This window comes from Rhipicephalus sanguineus, chromosome 11 (assembly GCF_013339695.2).
Source record: "Rhipicephalus sanguineus isolate Rsan-2018 chromosome 11, BIME_Rsan_1.4, whole genome shotgun sequence".
Lineage (NCBI taxonomy): Eukaryota > Metazoa > Arthropoda > Arachnida > Ixodida > Ixodidae > Rhipicephalus > Rhipicephalus sanguineus.
Window position 1 is genome coordinate 66873781 of NC_051186.1, and position 23048 is coordinate 66896828.

At 47.7% G+C, this 23048-nt stretch overlaps 3 protein-coding genes across 3 annotated transcripts in view; 1 reads left to right on the forward strand and 2 right to left on the reverse strand.

Annotated features, from left to right (window-relative positions):
• LOC119374444 (polyribonucleotide nucleotidyltransferase 1, mitochondrial) overlaps window positions 1–7157 on the forward strand; it is a 47573-nt gene extending 40416 nt beyond the window's left edge. Inside the window, exons 19-23 of the mRNA XM_037644541.2 lie at window positions 1812–1895; window positions 3021–3127; window positions 3578–3633; window positions 4662–4740; window positions 6793–7157. Of these exons, the coding sequence (XP_037500469.1) occupies window positions 1812–1895; window positions 3021–3127; window positions 3578–3633; window positions 4662–4740; window positions 6793–6939 (473 nt within the window). The 3' untranslated portion in view covers window positions 6940–7157. The remainder of the gene's footprint in view (window positions 1–1811; window positions 1896–3020; window positions 3128–3577; window positions 3634–4661; window positions 4741–6792) is intronic.
• A 3082-nt stretch (window positions 7158–10239) lies between these two features.
• LOC119375095 (solute carrier family 22 member 7) lies at window positions 10240–14101 on the reverse strand. The gene is made up of 4 exons (XM_037645290.1): window positions 13784–14101; window positions 13336–13734; window positions 11913–12837; window positions 10240–10703 (listed from the first exon to the last, which is right to left on the reverse strand). The coding sequence occupies exons 1-4, from the start codon at window positions 14099–14101 to the stop codon at window positions 10240–10242; spliced, it is 2106 nt and encodes a 701-aa protein (XP_037501218.1).
• Window positions 14102–19152: 5051 nt separating this feature from the next.
• LOC119375097 (uncharacterized) overlaps window positions 19153–23048 on the reverse strand; it is a 53058-nt gene continuing 49162 nt past the window's right edge. The window contains exon 8 of the mRNA XM_049411159.1: window positions 19153–20311. Within this exon, the coding sequence (XP_049267116.1) occupies window positions 19153–20311 (1159 nt within the window). The remainder of the gene's footprint in view (window positions 20312–23048) is intronic.

Sequence of the window (23048 nt, forward strand, 5' to 3'; positions counted from 1 at the left end):
GAGTCCTCATTCAGCGTGGTCCGTGCTGGTGGTGTTGCCTGTTAGCGCTCTGTGAACTTTCTTGGCGCGCTGTCGTCATGGCTTCTGCAAAGAGGCAGACTTTGCCGTTCGCCGCGAAACTCGAAATCATAAATCGAGTCGAGCGCGGTGAGAAGTCTGATGTCGCCGCCACGTACGGATCGACATTCGACGAGTTCGTCAGTGCGGACGATGATGTCGCCATCATGGGCCAGCTACAAGATGAGGACTACGTTGCAGACGTCGTGCCGACCACGAGCCAAAGCGACAGCAATAAGGAAATTGACGATGGCCCATTGCCTACATCCTCCGAAGTGATTAGTGCACTTGCGTTGGTCCGGCGCTATTGCATGAATATGGAAGGCTGCTCCGACTCGTTGGACAACGTGGAGGCGTGCGTGCTGTCGCAGGCAGCGAAGTCGTTGAAACAGAAGAAAATCCAGGACTATTTTGTTCCAGAGTAGGGAGTACTTTTCTTATAGGTATGTGCGTTTGTGTCATCAAATTCTATAGCGGGCCTATATCGAATTATGCCATATATCGAACTAATAAACGTTTTTTGGCGAGTTCGATATACCCGGGTTCGACTGTACTGGCAACGAAGAATTGTGGCAAGTGTGGCAAGTTGTATAATTGGTAAAGATGCGTGACTTCGAATGAGTAGCGCTTGAAAAACGGAGGCAAAGGAAAGAGACGTAGATAGACGGGACAAACACTTGTCCTGTTTACGTCTCTTTTGCCTCTGTTTTTTATGCGCTACTCTTTCGAAGAGTTGCGGAATGAGTTTGCAAGTTTATTATGGAGCTTTTGAATGTAGAAAACATGTTGAGCCAGTTTTCTTGCAATGCTCGATTGTCAATATAGGTGTCGTGGCCAGCAGATTGTTGAAATTGTAATTACTGGGTCCGCGTTGTGTTCTTATTCTTCTTCTTCCTTTTAAATTTGCCGCAACAGAATGTATGGAAACAGTGGCGAGGGCATCGCCACACATTACACTAAAATGGGGGTGATGCGAATTTCGCATCGCCTGAAATATTCGTGTCGTCCAATATTCGCGTTATCAAAACGTACACAATAAAAAAAAGCAAATTTATTTGCGACAGAAAGAGCTTTCAGTATCCATCAGTGTTTTCTTCTTGCTCAAATAGTCAACGATTGCCTTCTGGAAGGCGTAAAAATGCATTGCAGCAAAACCCACTTGTCACTTCTTCATAAGGTCAATCATGCATTTGGGGTTGATGTTAGATTATGCAACAATGCCGCGAAGTCGCAGTTCTCAAGACTCTGACTTCCATTGATTCAAGGGTCAACAGAATCGTCAAGCAGATGAAAGTTATTTGATGGTTTTAATGATTAAACTTATCATAAAAGCATTCAGAGCAGATGTACGTCCTTTTGTACTCTTAACATGGCTGCAATTAAAAAGGCTGTATTTTAGTAGCATTAATGGTAGCTAGCTGTAATACTTCTGAGGTTCGCCTCAAATGGCGACTTTTCCACCGTGAAGCTTGAACAAGGTGATCAGAGTGGTGTGTGTGATTTTTCCTCAGATAAAATTATTTTGTATATGAGATATAGAGGGTTGAGGAGTTTGCGTATTCTTTGAATAGGGATGTGTGCCTTTATACAGGTGCTGTTTTGTAGCATTCTTATGTGCATCTATTCAAATGAAGCAAAAATTAAGGGGTAAAAGCTTCTGCCTTGTTTTACGATTATTTGACGAAGCTGTTACTTAACCACATTTTATTGACCAACCGAAGAAACAAAATACATTTTTTTTCCCTCTCCCTCAGAGAGGTTGGAAGTTCCAGTTCACCAGCGGGCACGCTTCGTTGGTCTCGGAGGGCACAACGTGAAAAAGCTCACTGCTGAAACAGGTGAGACAGCGTTTTTTTTTTTACTCTCGTAGCTATAAAAATAACTGTTCAGTTACAGCTGTACTTCTGTGTGTATAACTTGCTGCTGTATTAACCTGCACCTGATGATGTGTTTGCTTCACGTGCGTTCAAAGTTTGTTTGTCTGAACGAAATGCAATTTCACGGCCTTCTTTTTATCTAAAAATGTGCTTACAATTCTCTTCATTCTTATTCATAGATCATGATGCATTGAAAGCCTAAAATCAACAAAATGAACCAGATGTCTTACCTAGTTCCGTTAAAATTCTGGAAGGAGAAATGTGTTTATATAGGGTTAAGGTTTGTGTGATGATGTTATTTGCATGGGCATGTGGTATATTCTATACTGAAGTTATGCATTTTAATGAATGGTTTTCGGGTCCCATCTACCTAGTTAAGTTGAGGTCTAACTATATGTACTGGTTGTTTTACTTTTGTTTTGAAAGATACATGCATGTCAACTTCCTTGTTATCGAAGAGAGCCCTGAATTTTGGCCAGTCTTCCCGTACATATTCACAAAGTGGTAGTTTTCTCAAGAAACTTTCGTAACATCAACGAAACAGAAAAAAAAAAGACACCGAAAATTGCCTTATGCCGTACAGCTGCCTCATATTTGCCAACCTGACCTCACTAGCTGGCCGAGGCGATTATCAGGTGGTCTGGTGATGAGATTTAGATTCAGATAATTTCTGTGTTGGCATAACTCATTTCGCATGATGCAAAGGCCAAGATGTGTTGCATAACGAATGGTTTCCAAAAGTTCACTTCACTGCAATACAACTGCGTTATACGGCGAAGCATAATCACTGGTCCTTTCAGAAGTTTTCTAGTGACAGTGTCAAGACTTCTGCCTCCTAAGAGCACTGCTTTATATACAACTTTGTTAGCCCTTGATTTATGATGTGCTCACCCTGGCATACGTCAATGAAGCTTTTTTTTTTTCCAAGTATAAAACTTTCTGACATAACTGAGTTGATTCTTATCTCTGTGCTACTTCTGGGTCTATGACACTGTTCATCTTTTGACTCATCTTTGATACTGTGTTGCTCATTAAAATGTGTCAAAGACTTTATAAAGATCTTTGCTTGGCCTCTCTTTGCTGAAGGTGTTCAGCTGTCGGCGATCGATGACACATGCTTCGAGATGTTTGCGCCGAACCAGGACGCCATGAATGAAGCTAAGGAGATGGTTGAACAGTTCCTCAAGGAAGAGGTAAGGAGTGACCCCATATGACACCAGTATATGAGACTAGTTATGACTCGATATCACAGCAGTAATGACACTAGTTTAGTAGAATTGTGAGGAATGTGCGCACCACGCTTTCTTTATTTCAGGATACTTGTGTATGGCATTTTTCTGTTCGCTTTGGATATTCTGAGAATATTGTTGCATTCGTCAGATTAACGCAGCCATTATAAAATCACTCGTAGTTTTCACCCTTTGTTGTACGTGTCATTTCTGAATGCTATTTGTAGCTGCTATGCTTGGTTTGAAAGCATTCATTTGGTGTGGGACTTGTTAATGACGAAAAACTTGTAATAATGATGTTCCAAAAATAAATCATAAATGACCAAAATGCACTTCGTGCTCTTTCTCTACAATATTGCTGCTTGTTTTTCAGTCAGTAACACTAACTGTACCTTTTCTTTCCTTCTTCAACAGCGTGAGCCGACACTAGAGTTTGGTGCAGTGTACACAGCCAAGATAGTCGAGATCAGGTGAGCTTTCGTGGCATTCATAACAGACTGATTGCTGGCAAATTGTTATTTTTTGGGTGTGGAAGCATTTCTAAGCTGCTGAACGAGAAAACTGTTCGTCCATCCGTCTGTCTGTCTCTCTGTCGTATAAGACAATCACCACTACAAATAGTAAATAAATGAATAAAAATTTTGACTCTTGAGCTTGGGTTTATAACCAGGCCTCTACACTACGAAGGCAAATGTCTTAACCACTATGCTATGCACCCACACTTGCAAAATATGAACATATCTGACCCGCATGAATGCATTGTAGCCGCAGGGCAAAACAAATGTAGCAAGATAGCACTCTCTATGAAGGCTTTGTTGAATTTCACGGAAGTGGAATAAAAGTCCTCTGCAGGACAAGGTGTAAACCAACAGGGAGGACTGTACACATTGGGAAAATTCAAACTTTGCGAAGTTTTGATGCCAGACACGTGTTTTGGTGGTCGCGGTATGCGTGTGCCACGGGACAGCATTCAAGACACTAACAAGTGCTCAAAAGAAGATGGAGGACACTGTGGGGATGTTGCCGGAAAATGGCACTCCAGGGACGGCCGCTGCCTACAACAAAACCCAACACCTCATCACTTAGGCAACTCCCAAGGTTGATTCTGCATGGCTTTTTTTTTTTCGAAGTGTTAAGTGAAACTTTTGTACTCATTATTTTGTCTCATGCTTGCAGTATTTCATGCCCCAGTTTCACTGCAAGGTCAAAGCAATGAATGCAATAGCACTACATTAAAATGTAGTATGAAGTAAGGGTGGCAGCAGCTAACTCCTTTAGCATTCCATTTGTGTAACTCAACAAAATGCTGGCATAAGTAGATGCAGCCGCTGCAGCAAGCGATACAAGCTTAGTGTTGTGTATCACTTCAACACAAATTTAGAGGTGAGAGCACAACATGTACAAGTTATGAGTGAACATTTGTACTGAGTCGGCAGCGTGATCTTCCAAAGCTGCAAAGCTCAGCAAGTGGCTGAAAGGTGCTCATCCTTGCTTGCAGGGAGTCGGGTGTGATGGTGACACTGTATCCAACGATGACACCGACGCTTCTTCACAACTCTCAACTCGACCAGAGGAAGGTGAGTTTGCCTTGGTTATCATGTGTCGGTGCTCGTTCGTACCTCGTTGCAGACTCGTAGGAGACTACAGGTAATGAATACAGCTGAAACCCGCTTATATTCAAGTATCACGAAAACTTCATTGTTAGAATGGGGTTCCATAGGAAAAACTAAAGAAACGAAAGAGGAGGGCTGGCTAAGCTACTGTTAAAAGGGCCCTGCAACGCTCTTCCAAGTAGTCATCGAATGGCTTCATCGAAAGAGTTTATTGCCTCATCAATCGACTGCCGCAAGACATTTTAGAATCCATCAAGTATGAGCCGAGTTGCAAGGATTTGTCTTATGCTTCAAGCTCTTTCTCTCTCCTTTCATACCAGCGAGCGCGCTGAAAGCTACGCAGGGGGGATGACAAAGGGGCAGTAAGCTACGTTAGTTCATCAGTGTGCGTCATGTACTTTCTGTTCTTTTTTTTTCTTCGAATGCGCGGCTTATTTGCAGTGTGATCACGAGCAAGTGTGCAGACACGTCACGGCATCCCGCTGTGGCTGCAGTAGCTATGCAGTTCACGATGCTCATATCAGCCAATGGCCATGGACTTTGTGTTTTTGGCGTGGTCATTTGGGTTTATTGTATCATTTATCAAGAGAAGAACGAGAGAATTCTGGCCGACCTTGATAATTGATTGTAAATTCCTGGCCACGTGCTACGCTATAACGTTTAGCTAACGTGTTATCAGGAGCCTCGACTACGATTGGCAGCGTTTTCTGACTATGCTAAAAAATTTTTGCAAGGCCCCTTTAATGTAATGACAATGCCCCTCCCCGCTGCTTTCAGATTCTCGATCGTGTTGGCTCGTTTAACACGAATAGTGGACCTCATGGCACAACGGCGTTGCTTACTATGCTTCATAGACTGTAGCAGCCAACCTGCACGTGCCTGTCACAGCAGGCTGTGGAAGTTTGCATATTGTGCAACCGCCGGTAGGGAGGATCACATTCGTCCTCGTCTGGAATTAGAAGCTGGCACCGGCATTTTTCCAAAGCAGCCGCTTGTCATGCCAACTAATCTGGAAGCTAACATATAAAGACGGGAAGGTTATCGTCAGCGTTCCTCCCTCCTAGCAGGCTTCTGCGAAACAGATCTGCTACTGTCAAGCTGTCAACGAAAAGACTCTTACCTGCCGCGTGTTATGTCTTACTTAATTGTCATGCCTGAAAACTCTCCCATTTAGCCTGGAAGACTCGCATTTTAAACAATTATTCCGATTGTATGGGTATGCCAGTAAATCTCCGGAAAAACGGCCATAACGCCACACCAAAAAACAAGAAAAATAACACAGGACAGCGGTTTTAAAAGTTTCTGACCTTGTTCTCTCATGGCGGAGTGCTTTCCAAGTCACTTTTGTCGCAGTGCACTGATGTCACGTGGACAAAAGTGTTAAGATTGGATGCGATGTGGGCTCGCTGCTAACACGTCTTCAGTAGGTTTCCTTGTAGCACACATAAAAGACTGGACAAATGTAGGCCATGTGTGTCTATGTGTACCTACATTTGTCCTGTATTTTGATTGCGAAGGGGCTATTAGCTATCACGGGATGCAGCATATCCTGTTCCTCATTTTCACAAGCTTGCATGCGCTGTGTAATTGCAACTACTATATTATGAGCGACGATGCCTAGAAAACTCACTAGCAATCATTCGGAGCTGTCTGTGACGTTGCAGAAGCCCTGAGAAATAGTGAGAACGTACAGCAGCTTTATTTTTTCATTGCTTCCAACAGTGGCAGGAGATGGAGCAAGCGTGTGTGCGCTTGGATTCTACTTCTGAGAAGGGCTGTTGTGAAAAGATTCCTTCTCCTTGAAGGCTTCCACATTTGCCACTGTCAAACTGTCAACGAGAAGTTGCTTACCTGCTGTGTGCCGTATCCTACTTCATTGTTTATGTGTATGCACCTTGCACATGCGCACACTTGCTACATCACTCCTAGGTCTTGGAAGAATGCTGAGCCACCGTTTCAGAGGCGTATTGTGTGGCCCTTGTATATTTCACATCTTTGCTTTAAACACCACTCCAGGTTAGCCATCCAAGTGCCTTGGGTCTCGAAGAGGGCCAGGAGATCACCGTCAAGTACTTCGGCCGCGACCCCGTAAGTGGCAAGATGCGGCTTTCCCGCAAGGTGCTGCAGACTCCTCCGTCCAGCGTCATTCGAAACTTGTCCTGAGGCGAGGCTTGATGGCCGGAAGCTGGTACATAATTACCCGCGCTTCCTTCATGGCCAGCTTCGCTCATATTTCGGTGGATCAGCTGCTTATGCTGCGTACCCGTGTAAATTATGTCCACGGCATCCCGAGTGGGACCTTCTGGTATATAGCTGTATATAACATCACTGTCATAGGAAAAAAAAGCAAAAACAAACTGTATAGGAAATAAAAATTGACATACATCATGTTTTCTTGAATTCGTATTTCAGAGACACACTCACAGTAGTACTTACATACTGGATGTAAGAATGAGAAATTGACAACCACCCGATTGTAGCTCACGAAGCCACAAGGACTTGCTACAATCGGGTGATTGTCAATTTCCCTTTCTTATCCCTTCCACCACTTTACAGGACCCCGCAGAACGGATTTGCAACATACTGGATGTGCACTTTGCCGAAGTGTTGGAGGAGGCTGCTTGAAGCATTGCCGTTAAGAGTGTGACACAATAGCGCTCTTGGGCCCCTTTCGTGTTGCCTTCTCATCCGCTTGCCATGCTTCGCTTGTCAGTGGACACGTCAACCGTACCGTGTGGGAAGCAACGTCTGCGCGTGACATTGGCCGTCCTCCTAGGGTGCCTACTGCAAGTGCAGTTGCGAAATGTCCATTACACGTCTGTAAGGCAGCACGCGCACCTACGTAGCTGCACACTTTGTTGATGCTGTTGATGATGAAGTATAACTGAGCCCTTTGTAATGGGTTGGCAATTTTCAACCACTCATTCGTTATGCAATTTGCGTGGTGTGACACCTGGTGCGTTCCTACACTTCTATCACGCAATATTAAATCTGTTAACGTGACTACACGCATGACATGACAACTATGTGGAGTCATCTTTTGAAGTAGTTCCAAGCACTGGCAAGGCTGTGTGGTAGAATACAGGACTGCCACGTAGAATGCCTGGGTTCGGTTCCGGCTCAAATACCGATTTTAATTCTTTGCATCCGTCGAGATTTTTCACCCGCGGACAATAGTGCCGACACCGCATTTGAGTGAAATGTATTGCCACGTAAGTGGAACGTCCTTCTCTTATCCAGAAATGTCATTGAATAAGAAGTGGAAAAAGTCACAGTTTCGCCGCTAGGACGAAGCAATGAATGTTGTAGCAATAACTTGAAATGTTATGCGAAGTAAGGCTAGAAGCATGCGACCTGGTGTAACTGAAAAAAAAAGAAAACGGTGGCATAAAAAAGGGAGGCCGCTGCAGTGAGCGAAGCGACCTTCGTGCTGTTCATGGCTTCAATGCATATTTTTCCGATGAGAGCACAACACGTACAAACATATGGGCTGTGTGCTCTTCTTTCAACATACAGCGCGCAGGACGAAGGGCGACTACGCCCGGCCGGTCAAAGTACGCAGTTCCTGCTGGAGGCACGTAGCCCACCCTCTGGCGCTCCTTCGTGCCCTTTCCGCGCGACGTAGGCGGCCGACGCGTCTCATCTCTGCTTAAGTCGCGACCGTCGGCAGCCCTCGCACGCTTTAACTAGAACATACGACTGGCGAGGCGACTTTATCGATTTGGACTTTATACCGAACATCACGGCGACGGCGACGCCCACGGCAAAAATTTAGCTGGGATGACCATATAATTGCTGTTGCAATGAAAAAGCAGGACGTTATTTACTTGTTGCGCCATCGCATCATCCAAAGTTATTGGGGAGTTATTTCTAAAATCAATTTTCTTTTCTGACGGATCTTGTATATTATAGCCTGAAATTTAGCTACAAGTCGTGCATAAATGTTGGTTATGTGGTCAACTAATTGTGTGATTAGTATTCTGAGACCTTGATTATATTCGCACCTTATGGCCAAAGTTAGCCCAGATTAGCATCATGCAGTTAAGCTGAAAAAGTATAAAACCGAACGTACAACACCATGCATCTGTTAAGAACTGCTTATTCGCACGACCTCACTATCATGTGCATAACTTTCTCACGCACGAGGTGCGTTTCTGGTTTAAAGGTTTTTATTTATTTATTTATTTATTTTGTAGACGCGGAAACGTTGTACAAAAATTCAACTAGCGAATTGTCAAGGTGTTGAGTGATCGTTATCGTGGTCACATCGCCGAACGATCCCAAAGGAGTTTTCTAACTTTTTTTTTTTTTGGCCCTACAACTTAGAAGACACCTAAACCACTCTTCGAGCTCATTTACTCGTCAGTGCCTGACGGTGTTTACACTTGTGTCTCAAGGTTACCTCAAGAACCCTGCGTCAACTGCGCGTGAGAACAGAGTTCTTCTGACATGTCGTGCGAACTTAAATACATACCACGTGTTTTACCGTGGTCTCTACTTGAGCCGTGTAATAGCGAAGACGCAACAACGACAGGTCATCAATTGTTGGTGTTCAAATCCATTGTGATCGCGTCCCTGCCCTGGGCATTCTTTGTCGATGTCCATCCTTCATCGCGCGAAACTATTGAGTTGTCAATGTCCTCTTTCAGAGTGGCGTTTTCGAGCCTATATGCATTTGCAGGTGCCGACAAATTGACCCTTTGTACCTCAGTCGTTCTAGGTTTTCGATTATGGATAACATTTACTTTCACTACAGCATTCATTACAGCAGATACTGTATTAGTCTCGCTAGCACGCCAAGCCCAGTTTAGTAGTTGAAACTTCAGATTCGCTTTCTTTCAGGACTTTTTTTTTTTTTTTTTTAGTCCACCGCGTTTATCTACGCATGCCAGCTACAGAAACTGTGGCGAAGCCACCACCACCAGTGAATGTTGTGCAGGCTTAGCATGTCCATGGATCCATGGCACCATGCGAACAAAACACATTGGGAAACTCCAGCGAACATCCGAACATTCAATATCGCGAAAATTAACACTAGGCGTGAACAAGCTTGTCGCCACATATAATTATCTGTCGCAACTGCCATATCATATAGATAGTAAAAATAAAAGTAGAATTCGTCCACATCGTCACGTGTTCGTTGCACGCAAACGAATATTAAGTCGTAGCCATAGTGTTTCGGGTACGATCAGTTCATGGACAATCAACGGCAACTGCGATTCGTATCCGTCAATATTCCGAGCCATGGCCGATGTCTGTTTGCTACTTCAGCATCCATGCGTTGTCCGTGTTTCTCGCATAAACATGACATCAGTCATCGAAAGAATATTCATAACCACAAAGGCACGGGCTGGTTAGTTGTGAAGCGCCCTAGCTGCACTGTGCTTTAGGAGGAGTCGCACGAAGTTTGTGGACAGACTTGAAAGTGCGTTAGACAGACTTGAAAGTGGCTTTGAAAGTGCGTTACTGTCTCGCAGACTTCAATTGCGCTCCGCTGCCCTTGCGCCGCAGGTTGGCCACGCTGGATGCCCGCCTGTCTCGAGCGACCCTGAGCGGTTCGTTGAGCTTCCACTTGTCCTCCTCCTTGTTTCGCCACTCCACGTTGCGAGGCATGTTGGTGGCGTGGATCTTGGTTGTCTCGGGCATCGCGACCAGCACCAGAGCGCCGAACACCACCAGGAGCAGGGAGACGACGGCGAGTTCGACGGCGCGACCTCGCCGGGAGCTCGAACTCGCGAAGGTCATGGTGACGGCGCCCAGCCGACCGCAAACGTACGCGAAGGACAGACCGCTGCCCCTCAGGACGGTCGGGTACATCTCGATCGTGATGACGGACAGGCTGACGGTGACCGTGTCGACGGCCAGCAGTGCAACCACGCGTACCGCGGTCTCCAGGTGGCGCGCCAGTTCATCAGCATCCGAAGGATCTGGAATGTTTACCACATCGTATAATATCTGGGGTTTTACGTGCCGAAACAGCGATGTGATTGTAAGGTACGCAGTGGAAGGCTCCGGAAATTTTGACTGTTAGGTGTTCTTTAACAAGCACTGGTATCGCACAGTACACTGGCCTCTAGCATTTCTTCTCCATCGAAATTCGACCGCCGCGGCCGGTGTCGAAACGGCGACCTTCGGGTCAGCATCTGAGTACCGTAACGACGGTCCCATAGAGGCGAACTGTTTACGATATCGTAGTTCCTCTTGATGTGGCATCTTAAATGGTTTTTACACATTGAAATTCTTTTCTGATAGCACGCACATATGAAAAGCTACAACGATCAGACTGTCACACCAGTCACGCTGCCATGTCAAAGTGTACTCCTGTAGGCGAAACGTAGACCAGCAGGGTAGCCAGCCGGTCTACGAACTGGCTAACCTCCCTGTCTTTCCGCTTGTTTCTTCCTTCCTTTACTCCAGCAACATCCTTCGCTCAGTGATTTTTAATCACTTCCAGCGTATATCTTCCACTGGACATTTATCCTGTCATTTATGCCATTCATGTCATATGGTAGATGACAACCATGCCATATCGTTCCTGTGATCTATTATACAATCAACGTATCTATCATTCAGGCATGCTAACTCAGTTATACGGGCTCGGTAATGAATTACGACGACGTCAGCTTCGCAACCTCTGCATTGACACTTGTGCTATTCATGCGATGGCACAGATGACATGCATGTCATGCCATTCTTTGTAATGGCCTGCCATTAATGTGTCTACATATACACGCGCGCCACAAGAACGGCTGCCATGGCAACACGATGATATCTTGTCATATGTCATGACACACGTGACATGCATGCCACAATATTTGTTCCCTGACCTGTCGTTTATGTTCGTCATAAAAAACCCTATGGTACTGTGATGTGCAGCAAGAACGACCGCCATGGCATCACGATGGCATCCTACCATATATGTCATGACATATATGGCAGGACATGGCAGGGATAATGGCATGACTGAAATATATGTCCACCAAGAAGCGGCTGCCACGTATTTCTGCCATATATGCCATGACATATATGGCAGACATGGGATTGTAGAATATAACGAACATAGAATTGTTTCCGTAAGACAGATGAAGTGCAGCGAGAGTCACTTTTAATGCTACGAGGTGTGATGGAGCCCTTACCCGGAAAAAAGAGGGAGAAGGCACCGAGCGCCGCGACGAGAAATCCGAGGGCAATCATGCTGACGGCGGTGGTGATGCGTCGTCCCTTGCGCTGCAGTAGGAAAACGTTGGCCGTCACGGTGGGACATTCGAGCGCGATCTGCGTGTAGTAGACGGGTCGGTCCTCTCGGCTGCCCCGGAGATAATCGAACAGGATCATCGCCAGAAACCAGCAGCCGAACCCGACCAGCGTTTCGGAACGGAGCGACGGATTGGTCACCACCTCGAGGGGCGACGTCCGGTTGGCGCCCTCGGTGTCGCAGCCGTCCTTCCTGGACCTGCGGTCTTCCTCATGGAGCTTTTCCAGCCGCTTGGCCACTCGCTCGAGGTCTGCGCCGTTGGTCCGCGCGGCGGCCTCGACCACCTTGCAGAGGCGCCCAATCAGGTGCACGGCCAGGAGCCAGTTGGGCGACTCCTGCACGAAGTAGACTGCGCCGACGAGAAGGACGCCGGGGAGCATGTTGATTATTTGGACGAGCGCCCATTCGTCGACCAGGTTGTACATCAGCTCCGTGTACACGTTGGCGGCCGAGACTCCGCCGGCGATGGCGACGGAGCTGTACAGGACGCGGCGGGAGGAGTCGGTCACCTCGAAGAGCAGCACCAGGGACACGACGAGCAGGGTTCCGGACGACGCGGCGATGAAGACGCGCAGGGTGGTGAACATGAACAGCGTGGTGGAGAAGACGAGAAGGGTGCCGGCCGTTACGAGGACGAACAGCGCGCCGACCAGCACCGGAGCCCGGCCGATGCGGTCGGCTGCTATGCCAGTGAAGGGCATGACGACCACCGTGCCTCCCATGTAGCTCGCCGTCATGGCTATCATCATCCAACTTCGATTGCACACCAGGTCCCACTCGGCTACGATTGAGCTGTGGAGCGAAGCCTGCGAAGTAAGAAGCACACCGTTCACGGTTCTGCACGTTCTACGAGAGTGACAATAGCCCTGGAACCGATAGTACTGGCGCACAGATCGCCTACCGTAGGTTCGCTAGAGTTACATTGTCTGACGGAGTTGTCTTTTATGCGTACAACTCAAATCTCGCCGCTGCTGCCGGCCGTGAAGACGGCGTCCAAGAACAACGCAGTGAAAATCCACGATTTAGTTTAAGCTAAACGCTGTGGTCTCCGTGGAAACTGCGATGTACGTCGGGTATAATCAGTTGTCAAGACTCTGCAATATCTTCCAACCCTGGACACGCTTATGAATAACGCGAAACCGCGGCCTTCCTCCTTACTGGGAAGTTCTGTAGGGCATTCGAATATTTCCTTATGTTTCCTTACGGAATCCATATAGATTCCATACGTTTTCCGTATAGGTAGTTGCCATATATTTCCGTAACAACTTGACGGAAACGGAACTATAAGGGGGACGGATGCTTACGGCGTAGTCCCAGCCGGAGTCGCAGGGAACCACCGCCAAAGACAAGTTGGCGTCTCGATCGTGCGCCGAGAAAGGTGGCTCGTAGCGGAAGCAGCGGCTGTACGAACCGTCCTTCTCGACGGGGATGCTGGTGTTCTTCCATAAGTCGGGCGGCAGGCTGGCGTACGCCGGCGGAGGGCTGCACCAGTGGTCCACGGGTCGCGCCAGGCTCGGCAAGGTCACGGCGTGGACCACGGTACAGAACACGGCCAGTTGCGTGCAGAGCAGTATCACCCACTGGAATTTGCCGTGGCCGAAGACGAGCACGTGGTCGAGTGGCGTCACGCTGCTGCCGGCGACGTGACCGACCGAAGTCGGAAACCTGACGGTGCCCAGCTTGGTGGACGTTCCCGACGCCCGCTCCGTTGTCGACGACGGGAATTAGCGGAGCTTGTTCCATCGCACTGGCGGTGCCGGTGGGGTCGGCTTCCGCCTGGCCAGCGGTCTTAGGAGCGGTGGTCTTCAGCGACTCGTTCTTGGGTTTTCCGCGTCCGCGTGGTGAACAGAGAGGGCTGCCTTCTCGTGGGTCCGCGTTCAAGTCGCCCATCGCCTCGGGTTGCGCGGGGCCGCCGGGTCTGGAGTCTGGTCTGTCCGGCGGTGTACAGGGAAGCGATGAGCCGCGGCTGCCCCTCGATATGGCGCCCGCGGTACCCGCGGTGCCATTGCGGGCGCTAGCGGGAGCGCCTTGCGCGGTCGACGAAGACCTCGGTCGCTTCTTCATGCCCATTCTGAGGCGGGGCGTTGTAATACGGCTTCAAGACTGTCCTCGGTCTTTTTGTTGTTTGCTTGTCGCCTAAAGGAGTCTGGCTCATACCCACGAGGGTCTTTTTTTTTGCGTGCCGAACGAGGCTGCGTGATTCTTCTTCTTCAGCACGAGGAGCGCGCGACGTAACCGTGAGTCGTTCCTCCAAGTTGGCGGTGATGATAGCAAGTATATCGATTCTTTCACATACGCCAGACTTCCGTTGTGAACGAGTCACAGGCTGATGTCTAGAGAAATATATAGTCTGCATATATTGATATTTATTCTATCGCGGAGAAGGTGATAGATAATTTACACTCGGAGATATATTGAAAATGTTCAGTGATTGCCCAAGATCATCAACAGCTGAATACAAACAAGTAGCTCGGCTAGTCGCTTCCAAGGCCCTGCGAACGTCGAGAAAAACCGGTAATATTGATTTTTCCTAATGTGTTTACGCACTTTACAGCTTTCCAACGTCTGAAAGGGTGTTTATACAAGGCGATGTTGCGTGGCAGGAAAATACATTTTTACAGTGATAGCTCTATGCCCCCCAGTGCAAACCCAGGAGACGTTTCGTTTCGTGAATTTGACCTTCAAACTCAGCCAAGGTCAACGCCTATTGAAGGGCTTCAGCGAAACGCCAATGAGGCACGTTTTCGGAAACAAACAGCGGCTCAGGGTCAGTCTTTCATGCCGCCACTGCCACAGGCGCTGGCTGCATCCAAGTTCGCTATGTCTTAGCGCCGACTTCGCCGTGCAGCGCCTGTGTGTTGTTCTGTAGTGCCGTAGTGCAATACGTTTTCTCCCATGTCGCGGCGTGTAGTCGAAGCGTGCAAACTTCTCGTCGTCCTTGCTTAAACCAAAACATGCAATAAAGTTAATCTCTGCAAACTAATGGTCTCCTCCTTTCCCAAAGCAAACTAAACCGAGCCGTCGCTCGACAAACTTATTTTAACAGCGTTCAACCACGGCATATTTTAAAAATAGATACTCCTAGCCAGCACCGCCGTATTTTCTCTGTGATCCGCCTTTGAGACACTCATTTTAAAGCTTAATGGCCTAAACGCCGACTGCCAACCTCCTGGTTTACCAGAATTGCGAGTATGGGCTAACGTGGTGACCTTGAAAGGAGTCGAGGCCGGAGCCCGTTCTCAGCTGTTAATAAGGTAAAAGCCTTAAGAGGGTCATAAGATGCTCGCCTTCGAAACTCGGCTTGCTGTACAAAAGCCCACGTGACCTTAATGAAACATGGAGGACGCTTGAGCTTCGCCTTTAAGTGTAGAACGCGATGGCGTAACCGGGCCCCGTGCGCATCGCCTTCTCAATAGAGGGTTTTAGTGCCGGGGACCCCAAGCCACCTGCGTACGCACGCTCTTGCGTTCCTTTGTACTCCCAGCGGCATCCACGGAGAATACAGAAGAACGCAAGGGCTTACGCGCGCAAGCCGCTTTGGGGCCCAGGCACTAAAACTCTCTAATTACTAGTCTGGTTTCGTTTCTCGGTGTATGCCTCAGCTGTGCCGCAAGGAAACAAACGTCTGGGCGCGTAACACTGACCGTTTCAAACTATCCTAGAATGTCTACTACAAGTACAGTTGCGCAGTGCCCACTACGCCATAATTCTTCCTTTTGGAAATCAGCGAAGAGCCCACTACGCGTCCGTAAGGCAACACGCGAACCTACGCAGTTGCTCACTTTGTCGATGCTTTTGCTGATGATTGTGATAAAATATGTCTGAGCGCTTTGTAATGGTTGGGCCTTTAAAACACCCACTCGTTGCGCAATTCACATGTCTTGACGCCTCGCGCGATTCTACGCTTCTTCCACATAATATTACATGCGTGATGAATACTCCTACTACATGACATTAATATGGTGTTTTTTTTTTCGAAGCAGTTAGAAGCAATGTCGTGGCTCTGTGGTAGAACGCCTGCTTGCCACGCAGAACGCCTGTTTTCGATTCTCACACCAACGAAAGATTTTATTATTTATTCGCATCTTTCTCGATTTTTCGCTCACAACCAACGACCGCGACACCGACACCGGATTTTTCGCGAAACGAGCTCTTTAACGCTAGTGCGTTAAAACATATGTTTTTGCTCGTAGGAATAGTAGTAGTGGTATCTTTATTTTATTTCTTGCAATGGTACACAAGAAAAAGGAACATACGTAAAAGACGTTTTATACGCATGTCAAAAGCCTCTGCACCAGTGGCGGATCCAGAGGGGGGGCGGTAGGGGCGATCGCCCCCCCCCAAAGCATGTGTCAGTCCTCCCCCCCGCCTGCCTGCAGTGCCTGTCTCTCCTCCTCCCTACCCTACCCCCCCCCCCCCGCTCAGATGAAGGAACCGCCCCCCCCCCCCCAAAGTTGGCACCTGGATCCGCCCCTGCTCTGCACCTGAGGGTCACAGCAGATACACAGTTTTTGCTCAGATAATCGCACCAAAAAATGCTTGACGCATCATGTAACCACATTAACACTAACGAAATAGCGATGCTCACCAACACAGGCAACGAATGGCACACTTTCCATACTGCAGATACAAATGTCTTACAAAAAAAATTACATCTTCTCCATCTACGGGAACCATGGTGGGATGCGAAAGCATCGCGGGGGGTGCGCATCGAGTTTCCGTTTCTCTTATGTGACTTATGAGACGGTGGTTGTCGAGGCGTTGGAATTACCACTTACCGACGCTGACGTTTACGTTCGGCTTCCCGAACCTTCCTCTGCTCCGCGGCGGTGGCGCTGCCGCTGCAACTAGCGCCGACGTTGTTGATAGCGTTTCGCACACCGTTGCACAGAGAGAGAATGGCGGAAGCACAGCGAACGCGTGCTTTCGCAGCCTCGCAGCTTCGAGATTCGCTTGCCAGCGTTGCCGTTTACGTTCAGCTTCGCGAGCGTCCATATCGCCGTTGCGAAGGAGAATGCAACGGGAGCGAGCGCGGGCCGCATTATATACGAGCGCACAGCTGTGGCGGAGAGAGAGAAACGGGAGAGGAGAAACGAAGCGGAGGCAGCCATCACGCCACCTCCTCCCACTTCCTTGCGCTCACGCGAGGATAGGGGGAGAGTTGGCGCACGCGCAGTATGGGTGCGGACGCCGCAGAACGGACACTGCCCCGAGCATAAGATGCTTTCGCATTTAAAAAAAAGCAAGAAAAAGAAACATTTAATGCATCGTACAACCACACGAGCAATAACAAACCAGCATATATCTCTTAGAAAAGCAACGATGACACTTTCGATACTGTAACAGAAAACTTTCTTAGTACAATCTTCTACAAATTCTGTGCAATATTGTTTAATGGCGATAAGTTATTTCTTTTTTCAACAAAATTTCTTCAGCTTGTTTTGCGGCTCATTTGCCTTGCATGAGTGCAGCCAGTCTTTCGCCTTCTTGTGTTACAAGAATGTAGCACCTGCGAACAATTTTTTTTTGCATATTTTGAGCGGACAGTGAGGCCCTCTCGAAGAAGACATGGACAAAGTGGACAGCAGCTGAGTGAAGAGGCCATCAGGAAGAGGACATCATCATCATAATCAGGACAGTCTTTATCCTTTATATCCTGTGTGTTCGTTTTGCAATGACGTAGAATCAATCGAACACTTCTTGCTGGACTGCCGACCTTTTTCCTCCGTCAGAACTAACTTAAATTATAATGCACAAGTTGACTTGCCAGTTACTTCGACTGTACTGTTGTCATTTGGGGCTCCTGTGCTGGGACACTCGAACGGGAATACATGCAGCGCTTTAAAGAAATTCATATGCGAGTGAAATCGATTTAATAGATACATCAACCGCTAATAATTCTTTGATTATATCCTCCTATCATAATGATCTTTTGTTCCTTTTGAAGGTTACGCGAATTGGTTTATATAGTAGTCTAAAATTGGGATTCATTGAGAATAACTATTCTCTCTAATTGACGCCGTAACCTCTAGCACGGTTTGAAAAAAAAGTTAAGACCATATATGATCCGCTCGACTCTTGGCCGATTGCCAGGGCCCTTAGGTGGGCAGACGCCAATCCTCCCAGGAGTGTTATCATCATCGTAATCATCATCTTTCATTATGCCCTAGGACGCAGGCTGTAGCTTGGCCAAGTGGAGTTTTGCAATGAATATCTGTTGCTGAGTACACGCCTCGGAAACTCCTCGCAGGCGCATTCTGTAATGAGCAAGATGGAACAGGTATGTTCCAGAGGCGTGCCAGGTAATTAAGGTTGCCAACTTCGTCAGGCCGCAGCTGCTCCTACCGGATTCGTCAGTAACAGCTGGCTCTCGGAAACAATGCTTGCGGCTCATTAGAGATTTCGGAGAACGGATAAGCTGCTGAACTTCCGAGATCTACGAATAGGAACTCAACGTGTTGTGTTGTGAAGTTATTTACGGAGTTATTTACGGGAGGCTTTCCGTGTTACATCTATCCGATCTTCTTGCGAATCCTGCATCATCTCAGAGCTTACCGAGTCGCCGCTTCTGTTGTGCCAGCCACAAAGAAGAAATTTGAAACGCTGGGGTTTTATGGGCAGAAGCCGCTATGTGATTAAGAGGTGCGCCGTATTGCAGGTCTACGGATTAGTTCTGGCCACCTAGCCCTCATTAAACCGTGAATAAATCTACAGGGACATTTTTGCGCATTTTTCTCCGATCGTTACGCAGCGACCGTGACGAGGCATCAACCAGCGCTGCCTCGCTTGGCAAATGAATGCGACATCCGCAAAGCTACCTCGGTAATTCGAAAGGTAATATAAATGGAGTGTGCAATGCTTGGAGTAAAAAGCCGAGAGCTCGACACTGCGTCCCAAGGCCGCTTACCGTAACGATGCGAGTCTTATTGCTTCACTGTTATTAACCTCCTTTCTTTGTCTTACGACATGTAGCGCGTTTCTTTTACACGAGCTCGGAGCATTAACCTCTATTCCGAGTTAAGAGCTATATTCACGCGTTTTCACGCGGCGAGGTGCGCAAAAGCCGCACTGGCGATTTAATAGGATTATATTTGAACCACATTTGAAAACTCTCGCGCGTTTCAGGGCCTCCGTACAGATCCGGCAAAGAGGATTACGTCCGGCTCATTCGTCTTGATGAAGAACATGAAAGGATGGTCCACCCTAAAGTACGTCTGCTGAACCGGCCTGATGAAGCCGCTGCACATCGTCAGCATTATTCCTGTAGCGGCCGCCGCTTCCGTGCCTTCCTCGTCAACTTGAAGGAACGTCTTGTGGACCACGTCAGTCACCGCGGGATTACCGGACTCGAAGATCCCCGAGAGGTCGGCCACCTCCGGCGTAAACAAGTCCACGACGCCGAGAGCCTTGAGGACGTCCTTGAAAGCGAGACCGCGCTCGATCTTGAGCTTGGGAAGGCTGAGGCAGACGTTATCGTCACGCTCGAGGCCTCCCAGTAGCGCACTCAGCGTCTCGGACGTAATGTGCTTCTCCAGAAACGGCAGGCCTTCCCTTTCGTCCGGTAGTAGGATGATCATGGACATCTTGCCGCCCCTGTAAGGCATCTCAAGAGCTCTAACCTTGAGGTCCTTGGAACTGCCTATTTTGTAACTCTTTTTGTGGTGCATGGTGTCTACTTTCACGACGTTCTTGGAGTCGAGGTGAAAGTTACGCGGTTGGGTGTCGTTCGCCATGAACGGCGAGCTCCAGAAGCCCTTGAAGTAGATGGCGTTCAGCAGTATCAAAGCGGTATCAGCGCCGACGCTCCCGGGTGGGAGCAGATCTCGAATCTTGGAGGCGGTCTGCTCCGAGACCCACTCGTTAGCTTCGAGTCGAATCTCTTCGTGGTTCTTCGAGAAGTCGACCGACATGATGGTGGCGCCGTACGACTTTTCCAAGTCGGAACGATAACTCTTCTGAACCGCGAAGCGTTGGTCGCCGTACATCCGGTTGGCCACGTGGAACTCGACGTCCGGTGCGAATTTCGAAAGTTCTTTCAGCAATATCGCATAACTGCTCTGAAGTTTATCGCGACTGTCTTTGACGTGCAGAAGAGCGGCGAGTTGTTCGGCGGTTTTGTTGCGCGCCCCGGCGAGGGTCATGGTGAGCGCCACGGCGATGCTGAACGGCGAGAAAAAGATGTTCTGGCCATCCTTGTTTTGGGACTTCAGTTGGGCGTATATGTCCAGGGAAAACTGTAGAAGCGACTCGCTGAGAATTTGTGTCGTGACTGGGCTGGCTCTGAGAAGAAAGGAAAAAAAAAGGAGGCGAAGAGTCAACGTTGGAGGCCGCGTTGCGTGCAACTACGGGAACAAGAACTAATTATTACCATATGCAAACCTGTTGCCACTCATTATAGGTAATTATGTCTTTCAAACGAGGTTCGTTATAATGGGAAACATCGTCCATGTATGGACGAAAAACAAGAGTGAGTTAAACATATAGCTTGTTATACTTCATCTAAACGAGAATTCCGGTTTATGTGGAACTTCTTAAGACAACGTTAGTTCATCTACACTCCGTCCATCAGTCGCTATGCGTGCATGAAGTTGGGGATACTTCTTGTATTTATGATAAAGTGTACATTCTAACTGGACGATAAAGTGTAGAAGAGTCACATTTAGGCGTACCCTGAGCAATATGAGTTGGAACACCGAATTCACGTTCATTCAATTATTGCTTGCAATGTACTGACACGAATGTAACGCTTCGAAATGCCAGAGATACCTTTCTGCTTGAGCATTCAGTGTCATGAACACTTTTGCGCTTACCAACTGCGTTTGCCACTGTGGCCTTTAAAATGTAATGTGTTCCATCTCATATTGCTCACGATCATTTACGTGTCTCTTCTCTTTATTCAGCGTAAGCTTAAACAACGGTCTGATGCGAAGCACGCGTTCGCGATTCACGATGCTAACGGTTGTCCAAATAATGGATACTCCAGTCTTCGAGAATGGGCATTGTGGTCAAACTTGCATGGGAACAATGATCCGTTGTTACTGAAGAACGCTCTGATTTCGCCGCGAAATTCGACGAAGCATGAAACTGATACCGCATGTCGCGAATGACACTCCATTGCATTCTATTAGTGGACGTGGACCTTGTTGTAGATTGGCAAACAACTGACGTTCGTTATACTGCCAGTTAAAACTGTGCGACTGCAGAGTGATAGCGTGCTGCTCCGAGGAAAAGCGCGCTCACCTTTGTATACCTGCAGATTTGTGTACACCCTTATCTGTTAATGCCATCTTCGCCGCTCTTGATTCTCGCCGGTTGTTGCTTTCGTGGCTCGTGGTGATGCGGCTCAATTCATTACGGGTGATTTAGGTTATGACGGATGACATTTGATGATGATGATGACGGCCTCTTCCTGATGGCGCTCACCCACAAAGGGGAATGGGCCAAGAACCGGGCGGCAGGATGCTTAAGGTAAGGACCTATGAAACTAAACAAATCTGCAAATTTAGATTAAAAGTGAAACATCGAATAAATGAAAATGCTTAACGAGCAAGCGGTCAGACTAACGTCTGGGCTTTCTGAGAGAAATAATGACAGATTTCAAATCAAGATTATGAGCAGAGAAAAATAGACTAACGCGGTAATCTTTTTGTTTCATTTATGTAACCGAACACAGCAGAGCAGACACCCCTGTGACTATAAAGTGCCGCCAAATGATAAAATTACTAGAACATTTATTGCTAGTCCTAACTTCTGAAGTGGACCCACTATGACGGTTTGGCAAATAAGAAGCGCGTATAAAAGAGAAATAATTTGACCTGTAGACGAATTACTGCAGCAAGAAAACTCGTTTAGGAACCCCCTGTAGGAATATATTTGTCTGTGCCTGCCATTTTATCTTGGAGCCTCCATGTCTGGGTTCTGCAATACGAATATTGGCTTGGCAGAGCGGGATTGCGTTAGGGAAACGAATTGGTTGCCTAGCTAAGCACTGAACTCTTATCTTTTTGTATATCTTTCTGTACTCATTCTCTCACTTTTTAAATTTATTCTTAGACACTACTGAGCAGTTGGGCGCCGAGTGTACCGAAAGCCACGCTTTCCGCTGTTAGCGCTTCTTTTCATTGCGATAGTGCTTCGTTTATTAGTTACTCCAATTTCTCATTCAAGAAGTGTCCGGCTCTTCAGGCCACGGCACGCACGCAACCCTCTCTGCCTCCCTCCCCTGTTCCCCCAACCCCAACAACCGCCCGTAAACACACGCACACACATACAAACGCTAAACTGGTATATTTTCTTCGTAGTCTTCTCACTGATGTAGTTTGAACATTGGGTGTTACGTCAGAACTTTACGTTAATCTAAATCTGCGGATGTCTCCGTTTTTCGCTAACTTCCGCAGGTCCCAAGAAGATGTTGTAGGGAGCACCACAGCTGATAAGGGCCGGCTTCTACTGCCAGGAAGGATGACCGGTAGGCTTTCCACCGTCGACAGCGGAAGTCAAAGGCGCTGTAGAAAGCGGGGAATTCGCGGCCAAGGCACCGGTACTGCGAGCCTTATCGTTTCTCAGGCCGCGCTCATATGCGTGCATCATGGACTGCTGTCCTCGATACACTGTCCTGCAGTTTGAAGGTACAGAGTGAACACAATTACTGAACGGTGCAGTTGCAAAGCGCGGGTTGTTTCAAATACAAAAAGGAAGTTAAGTGATAGTTTGCAGTTTTGTTGAACGAAAGGTGTACATGTTTAGCGCGAATGTGGGCCCACTGCACAGTTGCCACTTTCGCGGATTTGGGATTTTTTTTTTACCGAGTCGTTTGTAGAATTTTCCCGTCGCTTGTCGCGTTTTCTGGGCATATTCGCGTTTTTACTGCAACTATAGTTATTTTACTGCTCCTAACGTTTACTAATCGAGCTTTTGTCGATGACTTTGCGTAGCTGAGTATTGTAATCAAACATACGCTGCAGTATTCAACAAATACTGCAACGTATGTTTACTCCCCGTGGCGTCACACTGCTAT